At 48.0% G+C, this 23699-nt stretch overlaps 16 protein-coding genes across 16 annotated transcripts; 8 read left to right on the top strand and 8 right to left on the bottom strand.

The window, feature by feature from the left end:
• Positions 1–118: 118 nt before the first annotated feature.
• On the top strand, positions 119–742 carry PLP1 (Plp1p; the record flags this gene model as incomplete). The annotated part of the gene is made up of 1 exon (XM_037282683.1): positions 119–742. The coding sequence occupies one exon, from the start codon at positions 119–121 to the stop codon at positions 740–742; it is 624 nt and encodes a 207-aa protein (XP_037138578.1).
• Positions 743–1240: 498 nt separating this feature from the next.
• Positions 1241–1693, top strand: RPS31 (ubiquitin-40S ribosomal protein eS31 RPS31 fusion protein; the record flags this gene model as incomplete). Its single annotated transcript, XM_037282682.1, has 1 exon — positions 1241–1693. One exon carries the CDS (start codon positions 1241–1243, stop codon positions 1691–1693), a length of 453 nt encoding a protein of 150 aa, XP_037138577.1.
• A 104-nt stretch (positions 1694–1797) lies between these two features.
• On the bottom strand, positions 1798–2433 carry ATC1 (Atc1p; the record flags this gene model as incomplete). Its single annotated transcript, XM_037282681.1, has 1 exon — positions 1798–2433. The coding sequence occupies one exon, from the start codon at positions 2431–2433 to the stop codon at positions 1798–1800; it is 636 nt and encodes a 211-aa protein (XP_037138576.1).
• A 168-nt stretch (positions 2434–2601) lies between these two features.
• On the bottom strand, positions 2602–3303 carry HG536_0C00670 (PRELI/slowmo family protein; the record flags this gene model as incomplete). The annotated part of the gene is made up of 1 exon (XM_037282680.1): positions 2602–3303. One exon carries the CDS (start codon positions 3301–3303, stop codon positions 2602–2604), a length of 702 nt encoding a protein of 233 aa, XP_037138575.1.
• A 260-nt stretch (positions 3304–3563) lies between these two features.
• Positions 3564–4670, bottom strand: ERF2 (palmitoyltransferase ERF2; the record flags this gene model as incomplete). The annotated part of the gene is made up of 1 exon (XM_037282679.1): positions 3564–4670. One exon carries the CDS (start codon positions 4668–4670, stop codon positions 3564–3566), a length of 1107 nt encoding a protein of 368 aa, XP_037138574.1.
• A 197-nt stretch (positions 4671–4867) lies between these two features.
• SND1 (Snd1p) lies at positions 4868–7216 on the bottom strand (the record flags this gene model as incomplete). The annotated part of the gene is made up of 1 exon (XM_037282678.1): positions 4868–7216. The coding sequence occupies one exon, from the start codon at positions 7214–7216 to the stop codon at positions 4868–4870; it is 2349 nt and encodes a 782-aa protein (XP_037138573.1).
• A 349-nt stretch (positions 7217–7565) lies between these two features.
• On the top strand, positions 7566–8030 carry CDD1 (cytidine deaminase; the record flags this gene model as incomplete). The annotated part of the gene is made up of 1 exon (XM_037282677.1): positions 7566–8030. The coding sequence occupies one exon, from the start codon at positions 7566–7568 to the stop codon at positions 8028–8030; it is 465 nt and encodes a 154-aa protein (XP_037138572.1).
• A 111-nt stretch (positions 8031–8141) lies between these two features.
• On the top strand, positions 8142–9266 carry MAP1 (methionine aminopeptidase MAP1; the record flags this gene model as incomplete). Its single annotated transcript, XM_037282676.1, has 1 exon — positions 8142–9266. The coding sequence occupies one exon, from the start codon at positions 8142–8144 to the stop codon at positions 9264–9266; it is 1125 nt and encodes a 374-aa protein (XP_037138571.1).
• Positions 9267–9508: 242 nt separating this feature from the next.
• On the top strand, positions 9509–11155 carry CCT6 (chaperonin-containing T-complex subunit CCT6; the record flags this gene model as incomplete). Its single annotated transcript, XM_037282675.1, has 1 exon — positions 9509–11155. One exon carries the CDS (start codon positions 9509–9511, stop codon positions 11153–11155), a length of 1647 nt encoding a protein of 548 aa, XP_037138570.1.
• A 362-nt stretch (positions 11156–11517) lies between these two features.
• Positions 11518–13386, top strand: SLY1 (syntaxin-binding protein; the record flags this gene model as incomplete). Its single annotated transcript, XM_037282674.1, has 1 exon — positions 11518–13386. The coding sequence occupies one exon, from the start codon at positions 11518–11520 to the stop codon at positions 13384–13386; it is 1869 nt and encodes a 622-aa protein (XP_037138569.1).
• Positions 13387–13497: 111 nt separating this feature from the next.
• RVB1 (RuvB family ATP-dependent DNA helicase pontin) lies at positions 13498–14895 on the bottom strand (the record flags this gene model as incomplete). The annotated part of the gene is made up of 1 exon (XM_037282673.1): positions 13498–14895. The coding sequence occupies one exon, from the start codon at positions 14893–14895 to the stop codon at positions 13498–13500; it is 1398 nt and encodes a 465-aa protein (XP_037138568.1).
• A 214-nt stretch (positions 14896–15109) lies between these two features.
• HST4 (NAD-dependent histone deacetylase HST4) lies at positions 15110–16255 on the top strand (the record flags this gene model as incomplete). Its single annotated transcript, XM_037282672.1, has 1 exon — positions 15110–16255. The coding sequence occupies one exon, from the start codon at positions 15110–15112 to the stop codon at positions 16253–16255; it is 1146 nt and encodes a 381-aa protein (XP_037138567.1).
• A 22-nt stretch (positions 16256–16277) lies between these two features.
• GPN3 (putative signal sequence-binding GTPase GPN3) lies at positions 16278–17093 on the bottom strand (the record flags this gene model as incomplete). The annotated part of the gene is made up of 1 exon (XM_037282671.1): positions 16278–17093. One exon carries the CDS (start codon positions 17091–17093, stop codon positions 16278–16280), a length of 816 nt encoding a protein of 271 aa, XP_037138566.1.
• Positions 17094–17214: 121 nt separating this feature from the next.
• Positions 17215–18837, bottom strand: NUP42 (FG-nucleoporin NUP42; the record flags this gene model as incomplete). Its single annotated transcript, XM_037282670.1, has 1 exon — positions 17215–18837. The coding sequence occupies one exon, from the start codon at positions 18835–18837 to the stop codon at positions 17215–17217; it is 1623 nt and encodes a 540-aa protein (XP_037138565.1).
• Positions 18838–18996: 159 nt separating this feature from the next.
• ARV1 (sterol homeostasis protein ARV1) lies at positions 18997–19914 on the top strand (the record flags this gene model as incomplete). The annotated part of the gene is made up of 1 exon (XM_037282669.1): positions 18997–19914. One exon carries the CDS (start codon positions 18997–18999, stop codon positions 19912–19914), a length of 918 nt encoding a protein of 305 aa, XP_037138564.1.
• A 40-nt stretch (positions 19915–19954) lies between these two features.
• Positions 19955–22303, bottom strand: CSC1 (Csc1p; the record flags this gene model as incomplete). The annotated part of the gene is made up of 1 exon (XM_037282668.1): positions 19955–22303. One exon carries the CDS (start codon positions 22301–22303, stop codon positions 19955–19957), a length of 2349 nt encoding a protein of 782 aa, XP_037138563.1.
• Between the last annotated feature and the right edge of the window lie 1396 nt (positions 22304–23699).

Here is a 23699-nt window from a genome sequence, read left to right as displayed (position 1 = left end):
TTAAAGTCGCTTTCACCACGGTTTGTACCACATTCTATACCTGAGCAAATCTATACAAGTTATTATTACAGATTCGATTACGAAAAGACCTTGTAAGATACAAGGCAAGAACGCTGAAATGGATAAAATAAGCTCCTATGAGCGCCGGATTGTGCAGGAGACTGCTGGTAATGGCGAGACTGACAGTTCCAATGCTGGTCTGGACGAATTGATGGATGAGCTGGAGGACGACGACTTCATGGCAAGCTATAGAGAGAAGAGAATGCAGCAGATCAGCGATCACCTGCGGTTGGTCGAGAAGAACGTGAAAGAAGAGGGATATGGCTCATTGCTGAACACTGAAGATGAATCGATGCTCATAAAGAGGCTAACGAAGGCAGATAATGCTGTGGTTCATTTTGCCCTTGATAAGTTCGCCAAGTGCCAGTACATGGATCGTCAGCTGAGCGAGCTTGCCCAAAACCATCCTACAACGATTTTTCTCAGGATTGACGTCGAGAAATGCCCATTCCTGGTCTCAAAGCTTGGCATAAAGGTTTTACCTTTTGTAGTGTGCTACAAACAAGGCAAGGAAGTACTTCGGATAGTCGGGTTTTCGAAGCTGGGAAATAACCCCGACCACTTTTCACTATCCTCACTTGCTTCGCTGCTTCGCAGTAAGCGTGTTATAGGTGGTCTAGGTCTCGATGGGCAGTCAGACAGTAATGCAGATGACAGTGACAGCATGAGCGACGATAACTAGCAGTGATTTTCTACGCAATGGCATCCTTTTCACGGGCAACTACAGCGAACGATCATATGCATCATTTAGTAGGTTCGTGCGGAACCTACAGGACGAGCTGAGACAGACGACTAGGATGATCTTCATCATCCTGGCTAGAACGGAGCCCTGCAGGTCTATCAAGCACTTCGAAGTCGACAGATAGCTCATTGCAATAAATGACTGACACTTTGATGGACTGTTTGGCTGCCAGACATCCGTACACCTTAGACATCTAATCACTGGGTATGGGTTTTATCAATTTCACAGCTTTTCCGTTTTTCTCACGGCGCGAAGCGCGTCGTGGTCCTTTCTTGGAATGAATGGCCTCGCGTTGACGCAACCCAAGCAACAGTCCTGGAATATTTCAACCAGTTGATTGATGTTGTAACAACAATTGCAACAGCTATTCCGTTCCGAAGAGGAGTGTAGAACTTGGTAAGAAAGAAGCATACCGCTAACGTTTGCCGACAAGCCAAGATGCAAATTTTCGTCAAAACCCTAACCGGTAAGACTATTACCCTAGAAGTTGAATCTTCTGACACTATTGACAATGTCAAGTCCAAGATCCAGGACAAGGAGGGTATTCCACCTGACCAACAAAGATTGATCTTTGCTGGTAAGCAATTGGAAGATGGCAGAACTTTGTCTGACTACAACATCCAAAAGGAATCTACCTTGCACTTGGTGCTAAGATTGAGAGGTGGTGGTAAGAAGAGAAAGAAGAAGGTCTACACCACCCCAAAGAAGATCAAGCACAAGCACAAGAAGGTCAAGTTGGCTATCTTGAGTTACTTCAAGGTCGACGGTGAAGGTAAGGTCTCCAAGTTGAGAAAGGAATGTCCAAACTGTGGTGCTGGTACTTTCTTGGCCAACCACAAGGACAGATACTACTGCGGTAAGTGTCACTCCGTCTTCACCATCCAAGCTTAAGCGTTCTAGATATACCTCTTCATAGATTGTTGTATGTATGCTTTAACGTTTTCATTTGGATATTATTGATGCAATTCTAAGAGTAGTATGAATATACTAGTATGCTATTGATTCTCTAATTTCGCTGTTAACTCAGCAATTTTGTCTCTCAGCTCTTGATTCTCTTGTACCAGATGTGCCCTGTGGACTTCGCTGTCCCTCAGGTGGTGCATTGCCTTCTTGAACTCTACGCAAGTCCTCGCATACCCGTCCTTGAGGAAGTTGAAGTTGAGCAGCAACTTATGGGTATTGATGATCCGTTGCTTCATCTCAGCCACCTGGCTCATTGTGAACTCGTTGCCACTACTGCCGCCGCTGGTTTGACTACCATCCGTCGACGACGGCGAAAGCGATGCTGGTGACAGTATTTGCTCATATATGATCTTGCCATCGATTGTAGCCCTCTTGCCCTTGGCTTCCAAGATTTCCGCGCCTGGGGTGCTTCCATCATTCAAATCATAGAAGATCTCGGAATCCGCGTCCGCAAGCAAACTATCCAGTGTCAAATGCTTCTGTTGTTGGATCTCGGAGTCCATTGGGACGTCGTCATCTTGATCCAACGGTGTGTGTTCCGCAGTGAGTAAATGATGCAATGTCTCCTCTAGCTCTCTCTCATTTGAATTACCATTGAACTCCTGATCAACCATGCTACTCCCACAAACCAATTGGTCAATACGCCCAGTGCAATCAGCTGTGATCATACATTAACTGTCCCACCGTATACCAAAATTTTTCTGTCTAAGCGATGAGCTTGTCAGCAGAAGAAAAAGAACCCATTACGAATACGAAAATTGACCTGACGGCCAGAGAATATATAAATATGCTAGGATTATTTACAATCAGTGTGGTATTTACAGCGAGATGGCGGCTCACGCCTCGCTCCTCTTGAAAGCGTTCTTGAAGAGGCTGTAGTTGCGGGAGAACAGGTACGACTTGCACTCCGATTTCTTCAGCATGTCCTCGGCGGTGACCTTGATGTCTTCCACAGTGTCGTTGACGGTGCTCACGATCGAGTTCCCCAGCTCGTCGACGTACTGCTCGCGCTGTCTCCAGTGCTCGTTGAACACCTGCAGCACCGAGTCGAAGCCCTGCTTGCCCTTCATCGCGTTGTCCCGGAACCTCTGCACAGACCACTCCTCCATCCTGTTGCAGAGCCTCGAGATCGCCACGTACGCTGTTATCTGCGCCTCCTGCTCGAACAGCGTCCTGTTCTCGCGGTCCTCCGGATGCGGACTGTACCGCACGGTCTCAAACACCTTCATGATGTTCGAGTACGTCAGGTTGCAGCTCCGCAGCGTCAGCGTCCTCGTCGTCAGGTCCACCGTAGAGATCTCCCGCACATGGCTCACGTTCGAGCCCCCAACCATCATCAGGATCCATCTAGGCACGCCCTGCTTGATCGTGATGAGCCTCTCCGACACTAGCTTGTTCCCGCCGTCCATTACCTCCCGTCTCAGCACATCTACTGCCACCACATGCGTAGAGACCTCGTTCGGATATTTTTTCCAGTTTGCTGCCGTAACCTGTTCCCATGGATACTCAAAATCGCACGAATTCTGGAAAAGCTTCATCCTGCCACACCCTTTCAGTTCCCAGCCACTTCCAGACACTAACGAGTCTCAAACTTACCACTGTTTAAATATATGATGGCAATGACGCCATTTCTTCTAGAAATTTTTCTCTCCTTAGGCTTTTTCTTTTATCGCCTGTGAAATTTATCGCCTAGCCGGAATATAAGCCCGCCGATCTGGGGAAGCGTAAATCACTGCAATAGTAGAAGACTGATCGGATTCGTAGTCGGCGTAGCAGGATGGACTGTGTTGATGGCGGTCTATGCCTGGGACGAGTGTAGTTTCTCAAAGGAGTGCGTTCCGGGAACCGTAACGAACCTCCAGTCTCCACGACGGTGTCTTTCGCGGGCACTGAAGGCGGACGGTCCGCGAGGCTGCAGCATGAGATGAGCCATGTTTCTTAGAAAGGAACCTGTGTCGTAGGGATTGTGTTCTGCAGGCCTGATGACGGTGAAGACGGGGTTCTTGGAATGTACGTGGCGTAGGAACTCTCTTGTGGTCTGCTGGGTGCCGGTCATGAAGATGTGGTAGCCGAGCAGGATGGCAGGATACCATATGACTAGGCAGGCGTAGGTGAGCAGGAGGATCGTCACGGGTACGCGGGATGGTCGGCGCGGCTGGCTGCGGGCTATGTGGACAGAACAGTTGGCTATGAGGAAGAGCGCAGTGGCGACCGCGCTGACGAGAAACGCGATGAAGTAGCGATAGTTCCTTTGTCCGATGCAGTTGTTGACCCAAAAGCAGTGGTGGTCGTGGGTCATTATGCAGACTCCACAGGTGGAGCAGTGGGAGGCCCGCGGGGGCCTCCATATCCGGCACGCCGTGCAGTACTTGACCTCGACCTTGCTGAGCGGATCGCGGGCAGTACTTGGTGTCGGCAGACTGACGCAGTTGTGGTACTCCTGCGGTATCTGGAAACGGTTGTTCAGCTGCGCTAGATGCACGTTTTTCGGCAGCACTCCAGCGTCGCTGGTGGCTGTCCTTATGAAGAACGAGCAGGACATAGCCCAGAAGTAGTAGAACAGGAAAACCAGCGCTTTGTAGCCAAGTTTTGTGTGCCACAGCTTGTTTGCTTCAAATACGGAGAACAGCACCATCGGTACCACGATAATCGCTAATACAAGCAGCCATATGTGATCCTTGTGTCGCAAAGTATGCAATCTGCCGCCCAAAAAAAACACGTAGTTGGTTACGTATGGCAGCGACCTGTAGCCTCTCTCCTCGTTCAGTTTCGAGTCGCCGTCAATTGTAACGAGCCACTTGTATACTGTCTTGAACCAACTTTCCTGATAGTCGCTTCCAAGGCTTGGATCGTTCGCATATGAAGTTTGCCCGTACCTTCTTCGTCTCATGTTGAGTCTCGTCATGGCTTGGGGTTCACGGTCCCATAACAAGGAGCTTCCTGTGTGTTGTTAACTCGTTGAACCTTAGATGTAGCTCTGGCGTGCTGTCTAAACCCAACGACTATTTGTATTAGCGTCACTAAACAAGTGAAAATTATTTATCTGTAAACCTAGAGAGAATCCTCTCGAATCGTGAAAATTAGCCATAGCTATGCGGGACACTATCTGGCATTGCCCCCCAGGATCCAGCCTCCCGCATTATCCAGATCGCTGTCCCCATATAAATCGAGCGAAATGGCCTTCTTGTACTTCGGCTTCGGCCTCTCGTCGTCCTGCTCGCTATCCTTTATCGGCAACGGAGAGCTTGCGTGGTTGCCGCCCCCGTCGTCTTCGTCGTCATAAAGCTTCAAGCTCAAGCTTAGAGGCTTGTAAGTAGTATCTGCGGGCCTCCGGTCATTGACCGACTGACCATCCGACTCAATAGCGCGGCTGCTGTTCGTAAAGCTGGGCCTATCGGGCACAACGGTACTCACAGATCTTCTTTCGTCGTCAGAAGTATCCTCGGCGCTGAAATTGCTGTTTCCGTTGTGGTAGCCCGACATCAGGCGGTCTTCCTCGTCCATGATTTGAACTTCTGGAGGAATGACCTTGTTTGATTTGAAGTTCAAAGCAAGAGGATTCTTGACAGATCTGCCAGCCATCAACGTACTGAACAGATTCGCAGAACTTTGATTTCTAGTCTCTTCAAAGGATTTGTTGATGAGGTTTTTCTCGAACAGCGGATGGGAACTATCTGTTTGAAAGTTTGATGAGTGTGACGCTGAACTATCAGGACCCAACCACTTGGAAAACGTACCAGGCGCCATATTTAGATCATGCAGAGATGAGTTTGAACTACTAGCGCTGGTGCATGGCGATGATATTCTCGAATAAAACTCCGGCGGAATCAGACCATTGCTAGAATTTTGCCTGGAAAGCAGAGCTTTGTTAAGCTTTTTCTTTGTTCTTTTCGTGGATGATTCTGTCTCTTCAAACTCACCGTCATGTATGTATATGTTGGTAACTCGAGATCCATCTGTTGAAGATGCTTGATCTTCTGTGGCGGCCAAATCAAAGGGGCTCTTAAAAGCAGGGTCCATAAGACTCAGAGATCTAAATCTTCCAGTTCTAGTGTTCGATCTCTCACCGCTCGAGAGAACATCAGAAGATCCGGACCTCGACAGCCTACTTGGAACGTTGAAACTTAATCCATCTTCGTCACCTTCGTCCTCATCTTCATCATCGTCCTCGTCATCATCGTCCAATTCACTGAACCCTTCGCCGTCGGGCGCCAACTCGAAGCCTTCTTCTTGTGTTGTCTCAGCCATTAAATTCGACCTTGGCGCGGGCGAGTATCGCGACGAAGACCTAGATAACAGAGTGCCAACACCTGGTGATGGCGATATCTCCCTGGAGGATGTCTTGTAGAAGGGCATTTCATCGTTTGAAAAAGCATGGGCCCTGTTCGACCGTTGATTCAACGATAGCGATCGTATTCTGACAGATTTGTCCTTATTAGAGGTGAGCAAGGAGTTCTGGAAGCTCAGGAGGGACGAAGACTCCCTTTTAAGTGGCGTTTCTTCCTCACTACTGTCCACGGGTGGGTCTTTTTTTCTCAACCCAGTATCGTGAAGTGCATCGATAGACTCCTTCACGATATAACTGGTCAAGGGACGGTCCGATAGGATAGTCAGCAGCGCTTTCACTCCCGTGCTGTTGGTTATGATCACAATGGAGTCCAGCTTCCCTGTATCTATACTGTCACGGGTGTGCGGAGCGAATTTGGCGCTAAGTTTGGCGTAATATTCTTTGAAAGGCGTGGTTGTCGATTCGGAAATCTTCGAGTTGGATCCCAAATCCACAAATTCTATCATATCTCCCTCGAGGATCTGCTTGTTCAAAAAAGTGGTGAACCACCTGCGCGAGGTAGGTGTAACCTCTAATTCAAACTTCAAAGCGACCCTGCTCAAAGCAACATACTCTGATAGCTTCTCATGGCATGCTTCGATCAGAAATTTGATAGTCTCCACGTATCTCAGCGATCCGGACGACGAAACGGCTATTGTGCACGTCTTCTTCTGCCCGAGCTCTTTAGTATTCTGCATCCACTGGTCCCAAAACAGGTCATTCCCATTCGTAAAACTATCAAAAATTGCCTCTCGCAGCAGATGTAACTTGAACTTCTTATTGAACTTGGAAAGTTTAGTATCCTGAAGCTCATCCTTGTAGTAGTCTATCGTCGGGATGTCAATGTACACAAACACTTCAAAATCGTTGCATTTCAAAGCTACCGCCCGAGGATCGCTCGGAACACCACCATCCGCCAACTTAACCCTAGATCTCGACCTGCACCTCGTGAAAGGCGGTACTTCAGTGTAGCTGATGATGTACAGAGAGTTGCGGGCCTTCACTTCCACCTTAGGCCGGTACGTCTGCGAGTTGAGCTCGCCGCCGTCGCCCGTACGCTTCGGGATGCACACAGCACGCATCAGACCCCCGCTATTGCTGCCAGACGGAGGCAAACTGCTCATTCTCGTTCGCGATGGCTCGTTTGCATACAAAAACAGCTAAACTTCCACTCAAATCGCAAACAACCACTCCTGCAAGAGACACAGTGTCTAGTGCTCGTCAAATGCTGCCTGATCGATCCTCCGGGCCACCAGAGCCTGCTCTTTCGCAGATCTTCTCGTTCATTTAAGCTGTTTCAAGATAAGGCGTACTAACTACAGACAGTCCCACGCATCCATCACGTGTGGACACCGAAAGCCGGCAAGAACGCTCTATAGGCCCTGCTGCTGCTCGTTGCGTGGTGTATCAGCTATCGGCAAGGCTTGCTACCAAGATCTGCGTTCCAAGGACTCCCAACGGGCCATTTTAGCGATGTATCTGCCGTTGAAAGAAGGCGTCGCCGGCCTGGACCGCGACCAATTCGAGAAACTCAAACAGTTGACGTTGGAGGCTCGACAGCTCTCGTACGCGCCATATTCCAAGTTCCGCGTAGGGTGCTGTCTGGTCGCCGAGGGCGACCTCTACTACACCGGTGCCAACGTCGAGAACGCAAGCTACGGTGGCGCGATATGTGCGGAAAGAACTACCATTGTGAAGGCAGTGACCTCGGGATGCCCCGAGTCTGCGGACGGGACCAAATGGGTGTGTCTGGCGATCGCCGGGGACTCTCTCGAGACCTGCATCTCTCCGTGCGGCATCTGCAGACAATTCATCCGGGAGTTCGCCGCAGACGACTTCCCCGTCGTGATGTTCAATGGAGATGGGTCGCAGTTCCTGGTCAGGACGCTCAGAGAGCTGCTGCCGTTGAGCTTTGGGCCTGGAGATCTGGCATTTTGAGCTCATCGCTTTGATCTCGTACAAAGCACTAAAGACTGCTGCATAAGTGAAAAATTGACAGATTTCGAGTTGCAACGAGAAGAGCAGTGTGAAAGAGCAGTATTGGTGGCGATGTTGACTGTTTCTGAGACCAAGGTGTACTGTTCTGGACTGCAATGTGGAAAGGAGACTTCTTCGAGCCTTAAATGTCCCATCTGTCTCAAGGCAGGCATCGAATCGACTTTCTGCAACGAGAGCTGCTATCGGAACAACTACAAGGCGCACAAGACGGTACATCCGTCGGAGAAAGAAGAAGTGTATGACCCGTTCCCAAACTTCAAGTATACGGGACAGCTGAGAGCCAGCTATCCACTCACACCCAAGAGATATGTGCCAGATGAGATCGCCAAGCCAGACTGGGCTGCGAATGGTCTGCCCATCTCGGAGCAGAGAAACGACCGTTTGAACAAGATCGTGGTCTACAACAAGGATGCAATCAAAAAGATCCGAAAGGCATGTATACTGGCCAGGGAAGTGCTGGACATTGCTGCGGCAGCTGTGAGGCCGGGTGTGACCACCGACGAGCTGGACGAGATAGTCCACAATGCGACGATCGCGAGGAAAGCTTATCCCTCGCCCTTGAACTACTACAACTTCCCGAAGTCTGTTTGCACCTCGGTAAACGAAGTGGTGTGTCACGGTATCCCAGACAAAACCGTGTTGAAGGAGGGCGATATCGTCAACCTCGACGTGTCGCTGTACTACCAGGGCTACCATGCGGACTTGAACGAGACATACTACGTCGGGGAGAACGTTTCTAAGGCGGCAATCAACACTGTCGAAACCGCCAGAGAATGTCTGAAGACGGCCATCAAGCAGTGCAAGCCGGGCGCCACTTTCCAGGAGCTGGGTGACCACATCGAGAAGCACGCCTCTGAAAACAAGTGCTCTGTGGTCAGAACATACTGTGGTCACGGTGTGGGACAGTACTTCCACTGTGCACCCGACATTCCTCACTACGCCAAGAACAAGACCCCGGGTGTCATGAAACCGGGTATGGTGTTCACCATCGAGCCCATGATCAACGAGGGCACTTGGAAGGATATTTCCTGGCCCGACGACTGGACGGCCGTTACTCAGGATGGGAAACTCAGCGCTCAGTTCGAGCACACGCTTTTGGTGACTGAAAACGGCGTGGAAATCCTCACCGCTCGGAACAAGAAGTCCCCCGGTGGGCCCAGGCAGAGAATCAAGTAGCTTCACGATATACAGCGTCCATATAGCGAGCAATCGCTGCAAATAGAGGTCTTTCACTGATCATAACCGGCTCTGCAGGCTTTTCTGAGGCCAACTGCGGGTAACGGGCCTTGATTTCCTAACTTTACAAGCTGGTGGCGAAAAGTTTTAACCACCTCGATGAGATGGGTCTTGGAAGCGGCCAATAGTCAGTTCGATAGCGTTTTTGGAGCCATTGTTGAGTGGGAGTATTTGTGATAGTGATGTCTCTTCAATTGTTGAATCCGAAGGCTGAGTCTTTGAGAAGAGATGCCGCGCTGAAGGTGAATGTGACCTCTGCGGAGGGGTTACAATCTGTGCTGGAGACCAATTTGGGACCTAAGGGAACTCTCAAGATGCTGGTTGACGGAGCTGGAAATATCAAATTGACCAAGGATGGGAAAGTGCTGTTGACAGAAATGCAAATCCAGTCTCCGACGGCAGTCTTGATAGCCCGTGCTGCTGCGGCACAGGACGAAATTACCGGGGATGGTACCACCACTGTAGTCTGTCTCGTGGGTGAGTTGTTGAAGCAGGCCTACCGTTTTGTACAGGAAGGAGTACATCCGCGGATCATTACAGATGGGTTTGATATTGCCCGTAAGGAAACTTTAAGCTTCCTGGATCATTACAAAGTGGCAAAGAACGAGGAGTGTGCTTTGGACCGCGAATTTCTTCTGCAGGTCGCCAGATCTTCTTTATCGACGAAGGTGAACGTTGAATTGGCTGAGGTTCTTACTCCAATTGTCACTGACGCCGTGCTGAATGTGTATGACAGCGAGACCAGTAATCTGGATTTACATATGGTGGAGATCATGCAAATGCAACATTTATCAGCCAAAGATACCACTTTTGTCAGAGGCTTGGTCCTAGATCACGGTGGGAGACATCCTGACATGCCTACCAGGGTGGAAAATGCGTACGTGCTAATTTTGAACGTTTCCTTGGAATATGAGAAGACGGAGGTCAACTCGGGCTTCTTTTACAGTACGGCAGACCAAAGGGACAAGTTAGCGGCCAGCGAGAGAAAATTCGTCGACGAGAAGCTGAAAAAAATCATTGACTTAAAGAACGAAGTATGTGGACTGGGCTCTGACAAAGGTTTTGTCATCATCAACCAAAAGGGTATCGACCCCATGTGTCTCGATGTTTTGGCAAAGCACAACATCTTAGCACTAAGAAGAGCTAAGAGGCGTAATATGGAGAGGCTACAACTAGTCACAGGTGGTGAAGCTCAAAATTCCGTGGACGATCTAACGCCGTCGGTCTTAGGATACTCAGGCCTCGTTTACCAGGAGACGATCGGCGAAGAGAAATTCACATACGTTACTGGTAACAAAAACCCCAAGTCGTGTACCATTTTGATCAAGGGTTCCACCCACTACGCACTAAACCAAACTAAGGATGCAGTGAGGGACGGCTTGAGGGCTGTTGCCAATGTTTTAAAGGATAAAGTTGTCATCCCAGGCGCTGGCGCTTTCTTTATCGCCGCCTCAAGACACCTAAAGGCATGTAACATGAACAAGCTGGGCGCCAAGGGCAAGATAAAGACTGGTGTGGAAGCCTTCGCTGAGGCGCTGTTAGTCATTCCAAAGACTTTGGTGAAAAACTCTGGTTTCGATCCCCTAGACGTCCTGGCAGTATGTGAAGATGAACTGAACGAAGCCGATGAGGAAGAGGAACGCAGATACGTAGGCGTTGACCTGAAGATTGGCGACTCCTGTGATCCTACCATCGAGGGTATTTGGGATTCCTATCGTGTTATTAGAAACGCGGTCAACGGTGCGAGCGGGATCGCTAGCAACTTGCTGCTGTGCGATGAACTACTCAGAGCGGGCAGGTCTACACTCAAAGAGGGTGGACAGCGATAGAAAAGACATAGATGGTCCAGACCATTGTATATAACGACTTATACAGTAAGCTTCTTAATTCATCTCATTCATCATTCGCCTCGTCTTCGTCATAGAGTAAAGCTCGGCCTTGTCAATCTCGAACAACATTGAGATATACAAAGGTTATAAAACAAGACCAGCTCAATTCACATAGAGGCTGTCCTAGGGGTTTATCAGATAGACTGAATATCACGTAAGATGCCCGGCAAGGCTGTTGTTGCGGAGGACATGAGCCTGAGGGATATGCAGATTGGTACGTATCTACCAGCTAGAATTTAGCCAAGAACAGAACAGAATTACTAACTAAACAATTATGGTTCCCTTCAGCTGCGATCCTTAAAATGCTTTTATTGAACAAGAAAAGTACTGGCCTCAATTTGGAAGAGGCCTTTAACGAGGAGGAGATTGAGTGGAAAGTGCTTGTGTTAGACGTCGAAAGCACAGCCATTATATCTTCAGTCCTGAGAGTCAACGATCTTCTGAAAGCCGGAGTTACAGTCCATTCCTTAATACAGCAGCGTAGAGCTCCAATTCCAGATGTTCCTGTTGTATATTTTGTCTCTCCTACCCAAGAGAACATCAACCTGATTGTGCAGGATTTGAAGGAGAACAAGTACTCAGATTTCTACGTAAACTTCACGTCAACTTTGAACCGAGAGCTACTGGAGGATTTTGCCAAGCAGGTTTCTTTTACTGGCAAAGCGGATAAGATCAAGCAAGTTTTCGACCAGTATCTCAATTTTATCGTCACAGAACCTGAGCTCTTCTCTCTGAACCTCCCAGGCTCCTATTGTGCGTTGAATAATCCAAACTCTACGGAAGAGAACATTACGGGTCTGTGTGACCAGATCGCTGATGGGCTTTTGAATGCCTTGATGACAACGTCCTCTGTTCCAGTAATCAGAGCTCCCACGGGCGGTCCTGCGGAAATTGTCGCTGAAAAGCTAGGTGCCAAGATGCGTGATAATGTTATAAGCGCAAGAAGCTCAAGCACCTCGGTGTTGGGCGACGACTCGCTCGAAAGATGCGTACTCATCATTCTGGACAGGAACATTGACTTTTCGTCCATGTTTTCTCATTCCTGGATATATCAGTGCATGGTTTTCGATGTCTTTAAGCTAACCAGAAATACCATTACTATCCCTATCAAGACTGAGAATGGCAGTAGCTCGGAGAGAAAATATGACATAGAGCCTAATGACTTTTTTTGGAACGAGAATGCTCATCTACCATTCCCAGAAGCAGCTGAGAATGTTGAGTCGGCATTAAATGCCTATAAAGAGGAAGCCTCGGAAATAACTAGGAGGACAGGCGTTTCAGATCTAACGGATTTGGATCCGAACTCAAATAATGATACTGTGCAAATGCAAGCTGTGGTTAAGAAGCTGCCGCAACTTGCTGCGAGGAAAAATATTATTGATATGCATATGAACATTTTTGCAGCGTTGCTGGCTCAGTTGGAGAGCAAGTCCTTAGACGCATTCTTCGAGATAGAGCAGGACCCAGACAATTCAAAAACGAGAAGCAGATTCATGGATATTTTGAAGGATGGAAAAACTGATAACTTGGAAGATAAGCTGAGGTCCTTTGTTGTTCTTTATCTAACCTCGAGCAGCGGCTTACCGAAAGACTTCGTAAAGGACGTGGAGAAATACTTCACTGACAATGAATATGATGTGAGTGCTTTGAAATACGTTTACAAGCTGAGAGAATTCATGCAGCTCTCCAACAGGACTTTGCAAAACAAGTCTCTAGAGGGTGAGCACAGCAAAAAAGCCGCCGGAGGCAATTTGTCACTTTCCGGTCTATACGGTTTGACTGAGGGAAGGCTTCAAGGTGGTGTTGGTAGTCTCATTTCGGGCATTAAGAAGCTTTTGCCAGAAAAGAAGACAATACCAATCACAAACGTTGTTGAAGCTCTTATGGATCCTTTAAACAGCTCTCAGAAGAATCTTGAAACCACTGATGGCTACCTCTATTTTGATCCACGTATTACTAGAGGTTCTCATACCAGGAAGCCGAAGAGACAATCGTACAATAAAGCCATAGTTTTTGTGATTGGAGGAGGAAATTACTTGGAGTATCAAAATCTACAAGAGTGGGCGCACTCGCAGCTGCACAATCCCAAGAAAGTTATGTATGGTAGTACGTCGATCTCGACTCCTCGGGAATTCTTGAAAGAGATAGCAGAACTAGGATCCAGAAACTAGGCTGTATAGTGACCAATTTATGTTTAGAATGAATTTCGATGAATTTATTAGACAGCAGATATTTATTCTACCTGTATGTAAGAGTCCATGCACTATTGGTCGCAACCACATCTACAAATAGTTTTTAGCTGTTTCTAAGATTTGAGTCGAGCGCTTTGCGTCCAAAAACAATGTCTTGGCTTCCTGCACATCAGACGTTATGATCTCCTTGCGGCCCGAGGATTGCGACAGGATACCTGCAGGCGATAAAAGCTGTAAAGCATAACGCAGTGATGTCTTGGTGCCCATATCGGCTAGCAGATCCAAAGCGGCGGGTTCTACTTGGAGATTTTCAACCTTGGCTCTTCTGTCTATAATACGATGGATCTCGTCTCTGACATAAGGTATCGTACGCACAATAAGCAATCTGTCGATCAAGTCTGGGGGCACACCGTGTGGTGATACCACATCTTCAGTGCCACGAACGGTGGTCATGCCCCTATTCGATGCTAAAACAACCACGGGCGCAATATTGGACTCTAACGCTTTGTTTAGGTACGTAAAGATCTCGATATCCAACATGTTGACTTCGTCGATAAACAGAACGCCCGGCACCAGTTCTGCTACTCCTTGATCGATATATTTGGCTACAACCTTATTGACCTCCTGTCTCAGCTTTTCCGTTATCTCTGTCTTTTTTGGCTTCATCAGTTGGCCCATGATGGAGACCACATCTTGGCCACCTTGAGGTCTAGCGTTAGCCACATCCAAGTCATGGAGAGTCACATCCTGAACAATCTCCTTTTTCTTGTGGACTTCTCCCTTTGGCAGTGGAACGTATTCTTCTGTCTCAAGGTCGTATTCGGTGGCATATGCATCAGATCTACCGACTCTTTTCACAGCCCCCGTGTTTGACTCGATGTATATGACGTCTCCCACGCTCACTTTCTCACGCTGGATGCTCTCGTAAATGGTAGGGTCCAATCTCAAAGTCTTGGTACCCTTAGCAGACTTCAAACCTACGATAACGTGAGAGATAGTCTTCCCGTACCCACCTAGCGGATTTTCAGCATCCTCTGGCGTCAGTTCCGTCACCTCTCCCTCATAAACTTCCTTCCTCTCCTTGATTCTGAGACCAATAGCCCTTCTGAAGTTTTCCATCAACGTTTCTGTCTTCTTAACTTCCACGGAGTACAGCTCACTACCCACCAGCGGGCAGAACGGAACCTTAGGTCCCAGCTCCTGCGAGATAGCCAGCGCAAGTGCTGTCTTACCCGTTGAAGGGCCACCGGCCAACAGGATAGCTCTCCCGGACATCTTTTTGGCCTTAATCAGATCCACAATGACGCCACACGCCTCTCTGGCCTCAATCTGGCCAACAAACCCTCCATCTGCCTGTTTTGCGATACCATTTTCGTCCAAACCAAGTCCTTTGATATGCGTGTGAGCAGCAGTACGAGTCGCACCGTTCGAAGCAGAACCCTCCCCATTGCCTCCGTTTCCATCCTTGACCTCATTGACAACTACCATACCGCAAAATAGCCACTAAAAAGCCCTATCTTGCTGAGAATTGGGTCGTTTTAACTCATCTTAACCGTCAATTTTGCAATATGCTTATAGATTTTGTCAAGCACAATCACCTTGTACGGAGCCATCTCAAGAGCTTTGAGCTTATATAAGTAGACTAGGAATCAACTATTTAAGATCAGCATAGCAGCAGGCTAAGGAGCGGTGTTGATCGTCCATGAAGCCGTTGGGTGATGTAGATGAGGGAGTGAGGAAGCATTGGGACCGGCAGCTGCCGCTGACGCCGCCGGCTACGGTTGAGAAGTGCCTGGAACGGCAGAATCACGAAGATATTACGCCCAAGAAGCTGCTGCCGCAGCTGAAATCGAAATCGAGAAAGCCTAGGCTGAAGTATAGGCCAGAGCCAAACACTGTGTTCAACATTGACGACTATATGGCGGGGATCCGTAGCGGGAAGGATGTGAAAAATGCAGAGTTTGTAAGATACGCGCTGCAGCATAGCAAAAGAGTCATCATGATCACTGGTGCTGGGATCTCAGTGGCCGCAGGCATCCCGGACTTCAGATCAAGCAATGGTCTGTTCTCTCAGCTAAAGGGAAAACACGGATCATCGGGTAAAGAGCTGTTTGACTTTAATGCTGTTTACTCGAGCGATGAGATGAACCTCAAGTTCAATAGCATGATCGCGTCTTTGCATAAACTCTCAAAGAACTGTAGTCCGACGGAGTTCCACAGGATGATCAATGATATAGCGCTGGAGGGAAGACTACAGAGGCTCTACACGCAGAACATCGACGGTCTGGATACAAGACTGTCCAATTTGGCCACCAGCGTGCCGTTGAGCATCCCGCCTCCCCAAACTGTACAATTGCATGGCAGTATAAACCATATGGAGTGCAACAAATGCTCTCTCGTAGTCGAATTGGATCCTGCTGTTTTCAAATGCGACGGGGAAAACGAAACCGGAGTTAAGCTTGTCCCTAACTGTGCACAATGTGAGGAGTACGACGCTGTGCGTATGGCAGCTGGCATTAGAACGCAAGGTGTAGGGAAACTGAGGCCAAGAGTGGTCTTGTACAACGAGATCCACCCGGAAGGTGACGAAATTGGGCGGATCACCACTTCAGACCTGCGGAAGAAGCCTGACTGTCTGGTCATCGCAGGGACTTCTTTACAGATACCGGGTGTGAAGGCAATCTGTAAACAGTTTGGGCAAAAAGTGAAGGCATCGAGGGGCATAGTGCTATATCTAAACCAAGAGTATCCTAATCGGGCCGCTATAGAGACCATTGGCTGCGCTGATCTGGTTGTCCTCGGGGACTGCCAGAACGTACCGAGACTTTTATCAGAAGACTCTTTTTAATTAATTAAATCTGTATATACTGTTAGAGCTCCTCAATATCTATTTGGTCATTGGGTTCCTTTTGCTCCTGCGCTTCGGCCCACTGCGTAACGTCGTCAATGTATGATAGGATGGTCGACACGCTGTCGGGATTCTTGGCCTCAAGTGGCAAAAACTGGACCATACCAAAGTCGTCCACAAGGTTAGCTATGCATTGATTGAGACGGTGGAACTTAGGGTTCATCTCTTTGTCGTTCTGGTCCACTAGCAGTAATGGGTCAGGGTTCAGGAATCTTTTCAGCCTCTTGCGGCTGTAGTTGTCTTTAATCATGTCAATCTTGCTGAGAACATTTATATGTGGGAGCTCCAGTAAAATCATCGCAGACATCGCACACAGTGAGCCACTAAAGAATTTAGAGCTATCCACAATGAACGGAGCCTCCATCAGGTACGTAGCACACAGACTGAAATTCAACTGACTTTGCAGATGGCGAACAATAGTAGGCAAAACAGGGATATGTGTGTAAAGCTCTATTTGTCCAGGGCAATCAAATATCAAGTATTCGTCGTTATAGTCGCCAATCTCCTCGTCAAACCAGTCTAAATTATTCAGCAAGTACTCAAAACAATATATCAGAGCCCCGTTAGGTCCCAAATCTAGCTCCTCCATGACTTCGTCCAAAGAAATTAGGTCTCTTATGTCGACTGTGAACTCATATTTGCTCGGCTCCGCAGCGGGATCCAGGTTCACTATGTGTGCTCGGCGACCGACCGTTTGCATATGTGAGATCATTTCATTGCAAAACGTACTCTTACCTGCCCCAGCGGGCCCTAGGACTAATACACCGACCCTCGACATCGTCCCAACGCCGAATATACGTGCTCTTGGCGTTCCAACCACTAGCTAGTCTTCATTCGAATTAAAGCCCAACTTTAATCACCCAGGGCATCGCATTGACTAATTCGTCTTCAGTGATATTTCACGATATTAAAGCCATAGGCGGTGGAATATCAGGAACCTTGCCCAGGATGAAGCTTGCTGCTTCGAATTGCTCCAATGTCTGCTTGTCTAGATCATTCGGACTTACCTGCGAGTCCTCTGTAGGGATTCCTTGTACAAATTTGCGAGCGCGAGCGCCGCCGCTGGCATCTGCCGACGCCTTTGAGCCTGAGGTGAAGCCTGAGCCAAAAACATTCGCTTGTGCGCCTTTTGCTAGTCCAAAAGGGCCCGTAGTATTGCCCGCGCCAGTATTTTCTGTGCCAAAGGCCGCCCCGGGTTTGTTGAAGCCAAACTGAGTCGTTCCTTGAGCATTAGCAGCATCTGTTGCGCTGAGATTTGCAAATGGCGAAGGCATGCTGGTACCCATTTTGCCAAACGCCCCGGCGGAGGCCGCCATTGTGGGATTGTCGCTGACTGGCAGCCCTCCAAAGGGAGACGGCGTGGGCGGTTGATTGGTCTGGAGAGATCCGAACGGAGAGGCTGTTGAAGCGTCGGCCGGCTTATTCTGTAGCGAGGCAAAGCGAGATTGGGTCGCACCGGTATTTTGAAGTGAGGAAAATGGGGAAGCTGTCAACGAGCCCGTCCCAGTACCTCCGAGAGCCGGCGAACCGAAGGCGGTTTGGCCGAAGGAAGAGCTACCAAAACTAGGCTTACCGAAAGCGCCAGTAGACGAGCCTGCCGCAGGCCTTGCGCCGAACTGCGTTTGTCCGAATACAGAGCCGGTACCAGCAGACTGCGCGGGTGCCGCAGTTCCAAAGACGTTGCTAGTATTCGGCGGCGCTGAGCCTGCAGCAGAATTCATCGAGAAACCAGAGAAGGACGGCTTCCCAAACGCCCCTCCAGATTGCTGGGCAGCGACGTTGGTGCCTCCAAATACGTTGGTTGTATTTGCTTTTGCGGCTCCGAAGCCAAAGGCACCTTCAGAGCCTTGAGCCTGTCCTTGACCGAATGCTGCAGTGGCACCAGCGCCAAAGGCGCCGGTACTACCGAAAGCATTTTGCCCTTGAGTAAAAGGATTGATGCCGAAACTTGAGGAACCTGACGCTCCAAATCCGGCCTGCCCTGTAAAGTCAATTGGGAAATTGATAAAGCCACTCTTCAAAGTAGTATGTCCCGTTTCTCTCAGCTCTTTCGTACCCTTCTGGAGGTATCTAGCTGCCCAATCAGGATGGTCTCTGATGTGTTGAAGGCATTTCTTCATGTCTTTCTCCCTGGCAAGGACCTCTGCCTCGTACTGGCTCAAGGTGCCCTTCTGACGAGCTTCGTAGTATTTGAATCTCAGTTCCTCAGGAGAGAGGTCTCTGTCATTGATCAGATTAATTCCACAAGGCACTCCGTAACTGTAAGCGCTTGCCAATGGGCTCTTTTGGAAGATTTCCGACTCTTGCAGATCACTCAAGATAACCTTCTGGATCTTGGCCATGGAAGTGGGGCTTATAAAGCTCTTATAGAGGTCTGTCTCCGACATGCTGCTTCCTTGAGCCTGGTTCGACCCATCGCTGTTTGCATAAACATGAGCATACTTGCAGCTGTTGCCCCATTTGCAATTTCCCTGCTGGAAATACTTACACGGCACATTGCTGGTATTGGTACGATACGCCATCGTAGTTGGTGGAATTGGCGATCTGGAATAGCTGCTGTTTTGCAGTGTACAGGCCTAGTTACTTGCCATTTTTCTAGTGATGAGCTCTGTTATATGGCGAGGTTGAAAATTGATGGTAACACTTCTCTGAGACCAATGGGTTGCTAACCTCGACTGCTCATGATTTGCATTGAATGTACCAGGCCTGTGGATTCTCTATATACAGTTTACTCGAACAAGCACATCCAGTTGACGGATTGTCCCGAGTGCAAGAATGTGGTAGATCGATATGTTGAGTTCGACAATGTGATTCTGTTCATTGATCTACTGCTGCTGAAGCCAGGAGCTTACAGACATTTGGTATACAACTCTTTAGAGAGCTACTCATCGAAATACAGCGACAAGTATGCCGTAGAGGGCTCCTTCGCCGATATGGTCCGTTCAATGGCCCTGAATGTCAACAACTGGAGACTAAAATTCGACAAAATCATCAGAATATGGGTATTACTAATAGCCTTTGAAATATACCTCAGCTGGGCTTCTGAGGAGCGGAAATACAGCTTGTATTGCGAACGCAAGAGTTATAATGACCCTAGTGTTGAAAATCTGATCATGAGCAGAGTGCTGTCCTGGAACCCGATACGCCAATACTTGTACTTCGCCATCTACTGTGTCCTGGATATCTCAATATTCCACAGCATGACAAGCTACGGTATTATAAAGCTGTGTCGCTGGGGAAAAAACGTTAAGGATGCTCGAGAAGTGCTATCGTACGCCATCCTGCTTTCATATGGAGCCAAGATCTTCCCAATTTTGATGCTCATTTGGCCATATGATGCGGTATTCTCTATGAGCGTTATAAAATGGGTCGCCAATCTCTATATCATCGAGTCGCTGAGAATCGTAACAAAGCTCCCATATATGTCAATTCTGAAGGTCTTCCTTCTTGGATCGATAATACGATGGTCATTAGTGAAACCAATAATGGTGCTTTTGGTTACTAGGGGCGACGTTCGTCAAATGGAAGTGATGTTCCTCTCTGAATTCCACCTGGCGCTACAGAAATTCCTGGTGATGGAAAACTATTTCTTGCTATGAGATGAGAGCATCCCAATATTTTATAACTTATGTAGTCGAATCACTCCAGGATGGGACCTTCCAACTCATTTATCAAATATGGATATTCGTAGGTCTCAGAATCTACCGAGATCGAGACCATAGAGTTGTGCCTTTCATTTTCACGTATCGAACTTAGGGCGATGTATCTGGCCAGAGGCATGTAGTTCTTTTGAAAGTCCCACAAAAAGCTGAGTGTTATCACCGGAAGTGGAAATAACCAGGATGAGAGAACCCACCCTCCTTCAAAACCTGCCAAAGTACCTGCCATAGTCAATTGAAAAAATAGCAAACCCACAATTACTCTCCTGTATATCAGCGGCCAGACCTGGCCAGTTGAATGCGGAAGGTGGTCGGTCGCAAATACCAGTTGATATTTGTAGACGTAGAATCCGATGAGAAAATACGCCAGCCCTGAAACCAGAATTTTTGTACTCAGTACGCTGTAAACCAGTGTGATAATTAGGATCAATATTGGTTGAGGTAATTGAAGCCCAAAGTTAAAAATCGGAGGGCTGTAAAGATCTTTCCTTTGCCTTGGGGTCTTGGACTTTCTCTTGACAAGTGGAAAGCCGATCATGCTACCAACCAGTAGAAGCTTAAATGGGAACATTCCAATACCTTGTAGTATGATCAAATCCACGTAGAAAAGTGAGAATTCTTTGACAGACGTTGCCAATTGGTAAGCAATTTTCGTCGTATCGCTGAGGTACCCCCAGTAGTTGGAGGCAGTACCGGCCAAAGTGAAAACCAAAAAGAGGTTGACGAAAATATAGAAGAAATTCTTCGACACTAGGGACACTTCCTCTTCACTGTAAGAGACAAGCCCCTGGCATGATGTCAAATACTCGTAGAAGTAAGGAATTCCAAAGTTCAAAAGCGTAAACAGATATGTCGGCAATAAGCCTGTGACAATATTCTGAGCCCACTTGTTCTGCTTCAATAGCTTCCCTAACCCGGGCCAAAATCTCGATATTGTCTTTAGATTTAGCAACGTTGCCAAATATGATACAGGAATAATGAGGAACAGGCTTGACAGCCCAATGAAGACAGTAATCGAGTAAACTTTGCTTAATCTTTCTTTTCTTGATAAGCATACATTTTCCCATTTGATGTCGTGCGGAGCTGGCGCCAATTTGGTAATAAAGTAGTTGACTCTATGGTCTAGGACTGCTTGCGCCGCCATCTGTGCGTTCGCCACCGAATCCATGGTAACAAACGCCGTTGGAGTTGCTGAATAGTGCTTCTTGCGGGCTTCCATTATCTCCTGGTCAAGAAACTTCAGTTGCTGCTCTAAATGCTCTATAGCGTCAACTTTCGGCCCGAAAAGTCCAAATGCGCCTGTCCTCATCTTTGGTCTATCTCCCAATTGCCCTTCAGAATAAAATGCATTGCTTTCGGGACTACCTGACTGCTGAGCGACACCAGCATCTGTATGTGACTCCGTCGGACTATTTGCGCCTCCTCTCAGTCGATAATTCTCAGTGTAAAATTCACGGTCCCTGCGATCTGGAGGACAATCCAAGTATTTCAGTTCCAGCTGGCGAATGACTTTCTCACGAAACCTATAAAGTCTGTTTAAAGGCCCCCACTCCCGACATATCGTAATCGAGGAAACTTTCCCAATCTGCAGCTCTTCGATCTTCTTCTTGAGAGCTTCCTTCTCCCGCAGCTCAATAGGGATACCCGTGAGCCTTATGGTTCTATCCGTGAGCGTGTTCTGCTTGCCCAAGAAAGCTTGTCTGGTATTCACGACCAACCGTGTTTGAGAGATCAGTAAATGAATGGTCAGAAACGTGAAGAAGTAGGTGAACAGGACATACATCCACAAGTAACTCCGGGCGGCCTCTGGCGGAGAGCTTTCCTCGCTCGAGTCCAGAGCTCTTATCACAAGTTTCACCAGAGCACTTTCAGCCCCGTCTTCGTTGCCATCATCGTACTTGCCAGTGTAATGGTACCTTATCGGTGAGATAATGCAGATTGAGAAGACGCTGCAGATAGAGAGAAGCTTGATGCACATCTTGAAGAATCCAAGGAAGACAAACGCGTCCAAACCAGCGTATTCCAGTATCTGCTGGTCTCTAATCCTGTAAACCACAGAGAGCCATCCAAACAGCGTGCCTTCGTTCCATGAGGGCAACCTTAGGCTGCCCTCATCCTTGTACTTTCGACTGGCATACAGCCTGGGGAGTTTCTTGAGAAGGATTGAGAATGACAGAAGCGCAAATAGGCCCAATAGCGATGCTGTGTATAGCTGAGCGGTCACCACCTTAGCAGTAGGTTTGCGGAAGTCGTGTTTCGAGTCCGAGGAATACTCTTCGTTGAATCTAAAAGAGCTAGCTGCAAACGCCTCGAGGATCCCAGAGATCATCTCCACTTACCTGAACCAATCGAAGGCCTTCGCCTATCTCTTATTGAAGTGTTGTCTTAAAACGTTAGTTAACCTGTCATTTAAGTATCGCGACAGTAAGATAACCCATAGTAAGTAGAAAGCATACGTCTCACAAAGGAGCTCAGCAGTTGTGTTGGCAAGCGAGTATAAATAGCACGGCAACAAGTTCACTGACCCTGGTCTTGCTACTGGACATCGAGGCGGCTGGATAGCTGAGAATGAGGATTCACAGATCAAGCAACGGTCTATGGCTACTACGCTGAACAGAGGCTCGAATAGTGAGGGAAACAACACATCTGACATCTGCTTTTATCCGACGTGAAAACGATTTTAGATACTAGGATGTGATATTTTTGGCTGCTAAGGACTCAACCAACCAGAGACGTAATGAAGTGAATATGCTGTTACAGTCCGCTCTGTCGTCGGTTTCATGCTGTCTGATGGTGCTTTAAACTCAAAATCATCTTTTCAAGGGACCGTCTTATACTGCCTACGAGATTTGTCGATTCCAGTGAAGGAATTTTAGCTCAATGGATTGGCACCATCAGAGTATTCACGCCGTAGAGACAAGTAGCAAGTCATCCCTCTCAGAACGATGAGAATCATCTAGAGATGTCAAAAGTTATCTGGCTGTTGCTTTGTGGATTTTACAATTCCTGGTTGCCCATAAGAGAGAGTTGTTAACAGGTAACGAAAATTAGATCTTCAGCCAAGCACAGCCAGAGTTGTCCAAGCTCGGAAACTACCCGTCATGGTTCAATGAAAGCAGATTTATTCGACCTACATGTTGAGCATCGTTGCTTCCGTTATCCAGCAAGTTCAGTAAAATATCAAGTTGTTCTAGAGCGACTTCGGTCCATTACTAACGTGGGTGCTGTACTTAAGCTGACTTCGAAGGGCCTCATCAGGTACTGAGATGAAGAAATAGACGCCACAGCCACTTATAGGCCCCGATGTTGCTGATATCATCTGCAGCTATCATAAAGAATGATAGAGCTTGTCGCCAACGCAACACTAAGCCTCATATGACAGCAGCTTGCAGATCATCTTCATGGCCTTACAATCAGCGTAGGCATTGGTTTTGACCCTCGGTGTCATTAGCTAAAGCGCGGCCTGTATGCTTAATCACAGCAACTCAACATCGATATCGGACGGAAAAGAGTGTGCACTGATGAAACTTTCTACTCCAAAGCGAAGAAGTTGCTGGCTTTAGCGAGGATTGAAACGGCGGCTTTCCCTTCCTTTTTGGTATGGCCATGGTTGATTAAGATACAAAAGAAAGGAATATTACAAAAGCCAGCGCAACTAGTCGGACACACTGCACTGCGCTTATCAGTTAAGCTGCAGCCCCGCAAGTTACCTCAGCTGCAGAATT

This window comes from Torulaspora globosa, chromosome 3, assembly GCF_014133895.1.
Source record: "Torulaspora globosa chromosome 3, complete sequence".
Classification (NCBI taxonomy): Eukaryota; Fungi; Ascomycota; class Saccharomycetes; order Saccharomycetales; family Saccharomycetaceae; genus Torulaspora; species Torulaspora globosa.
This window is presented reverse-complemented; position numbering and strand designations above follow the sequence as displayed.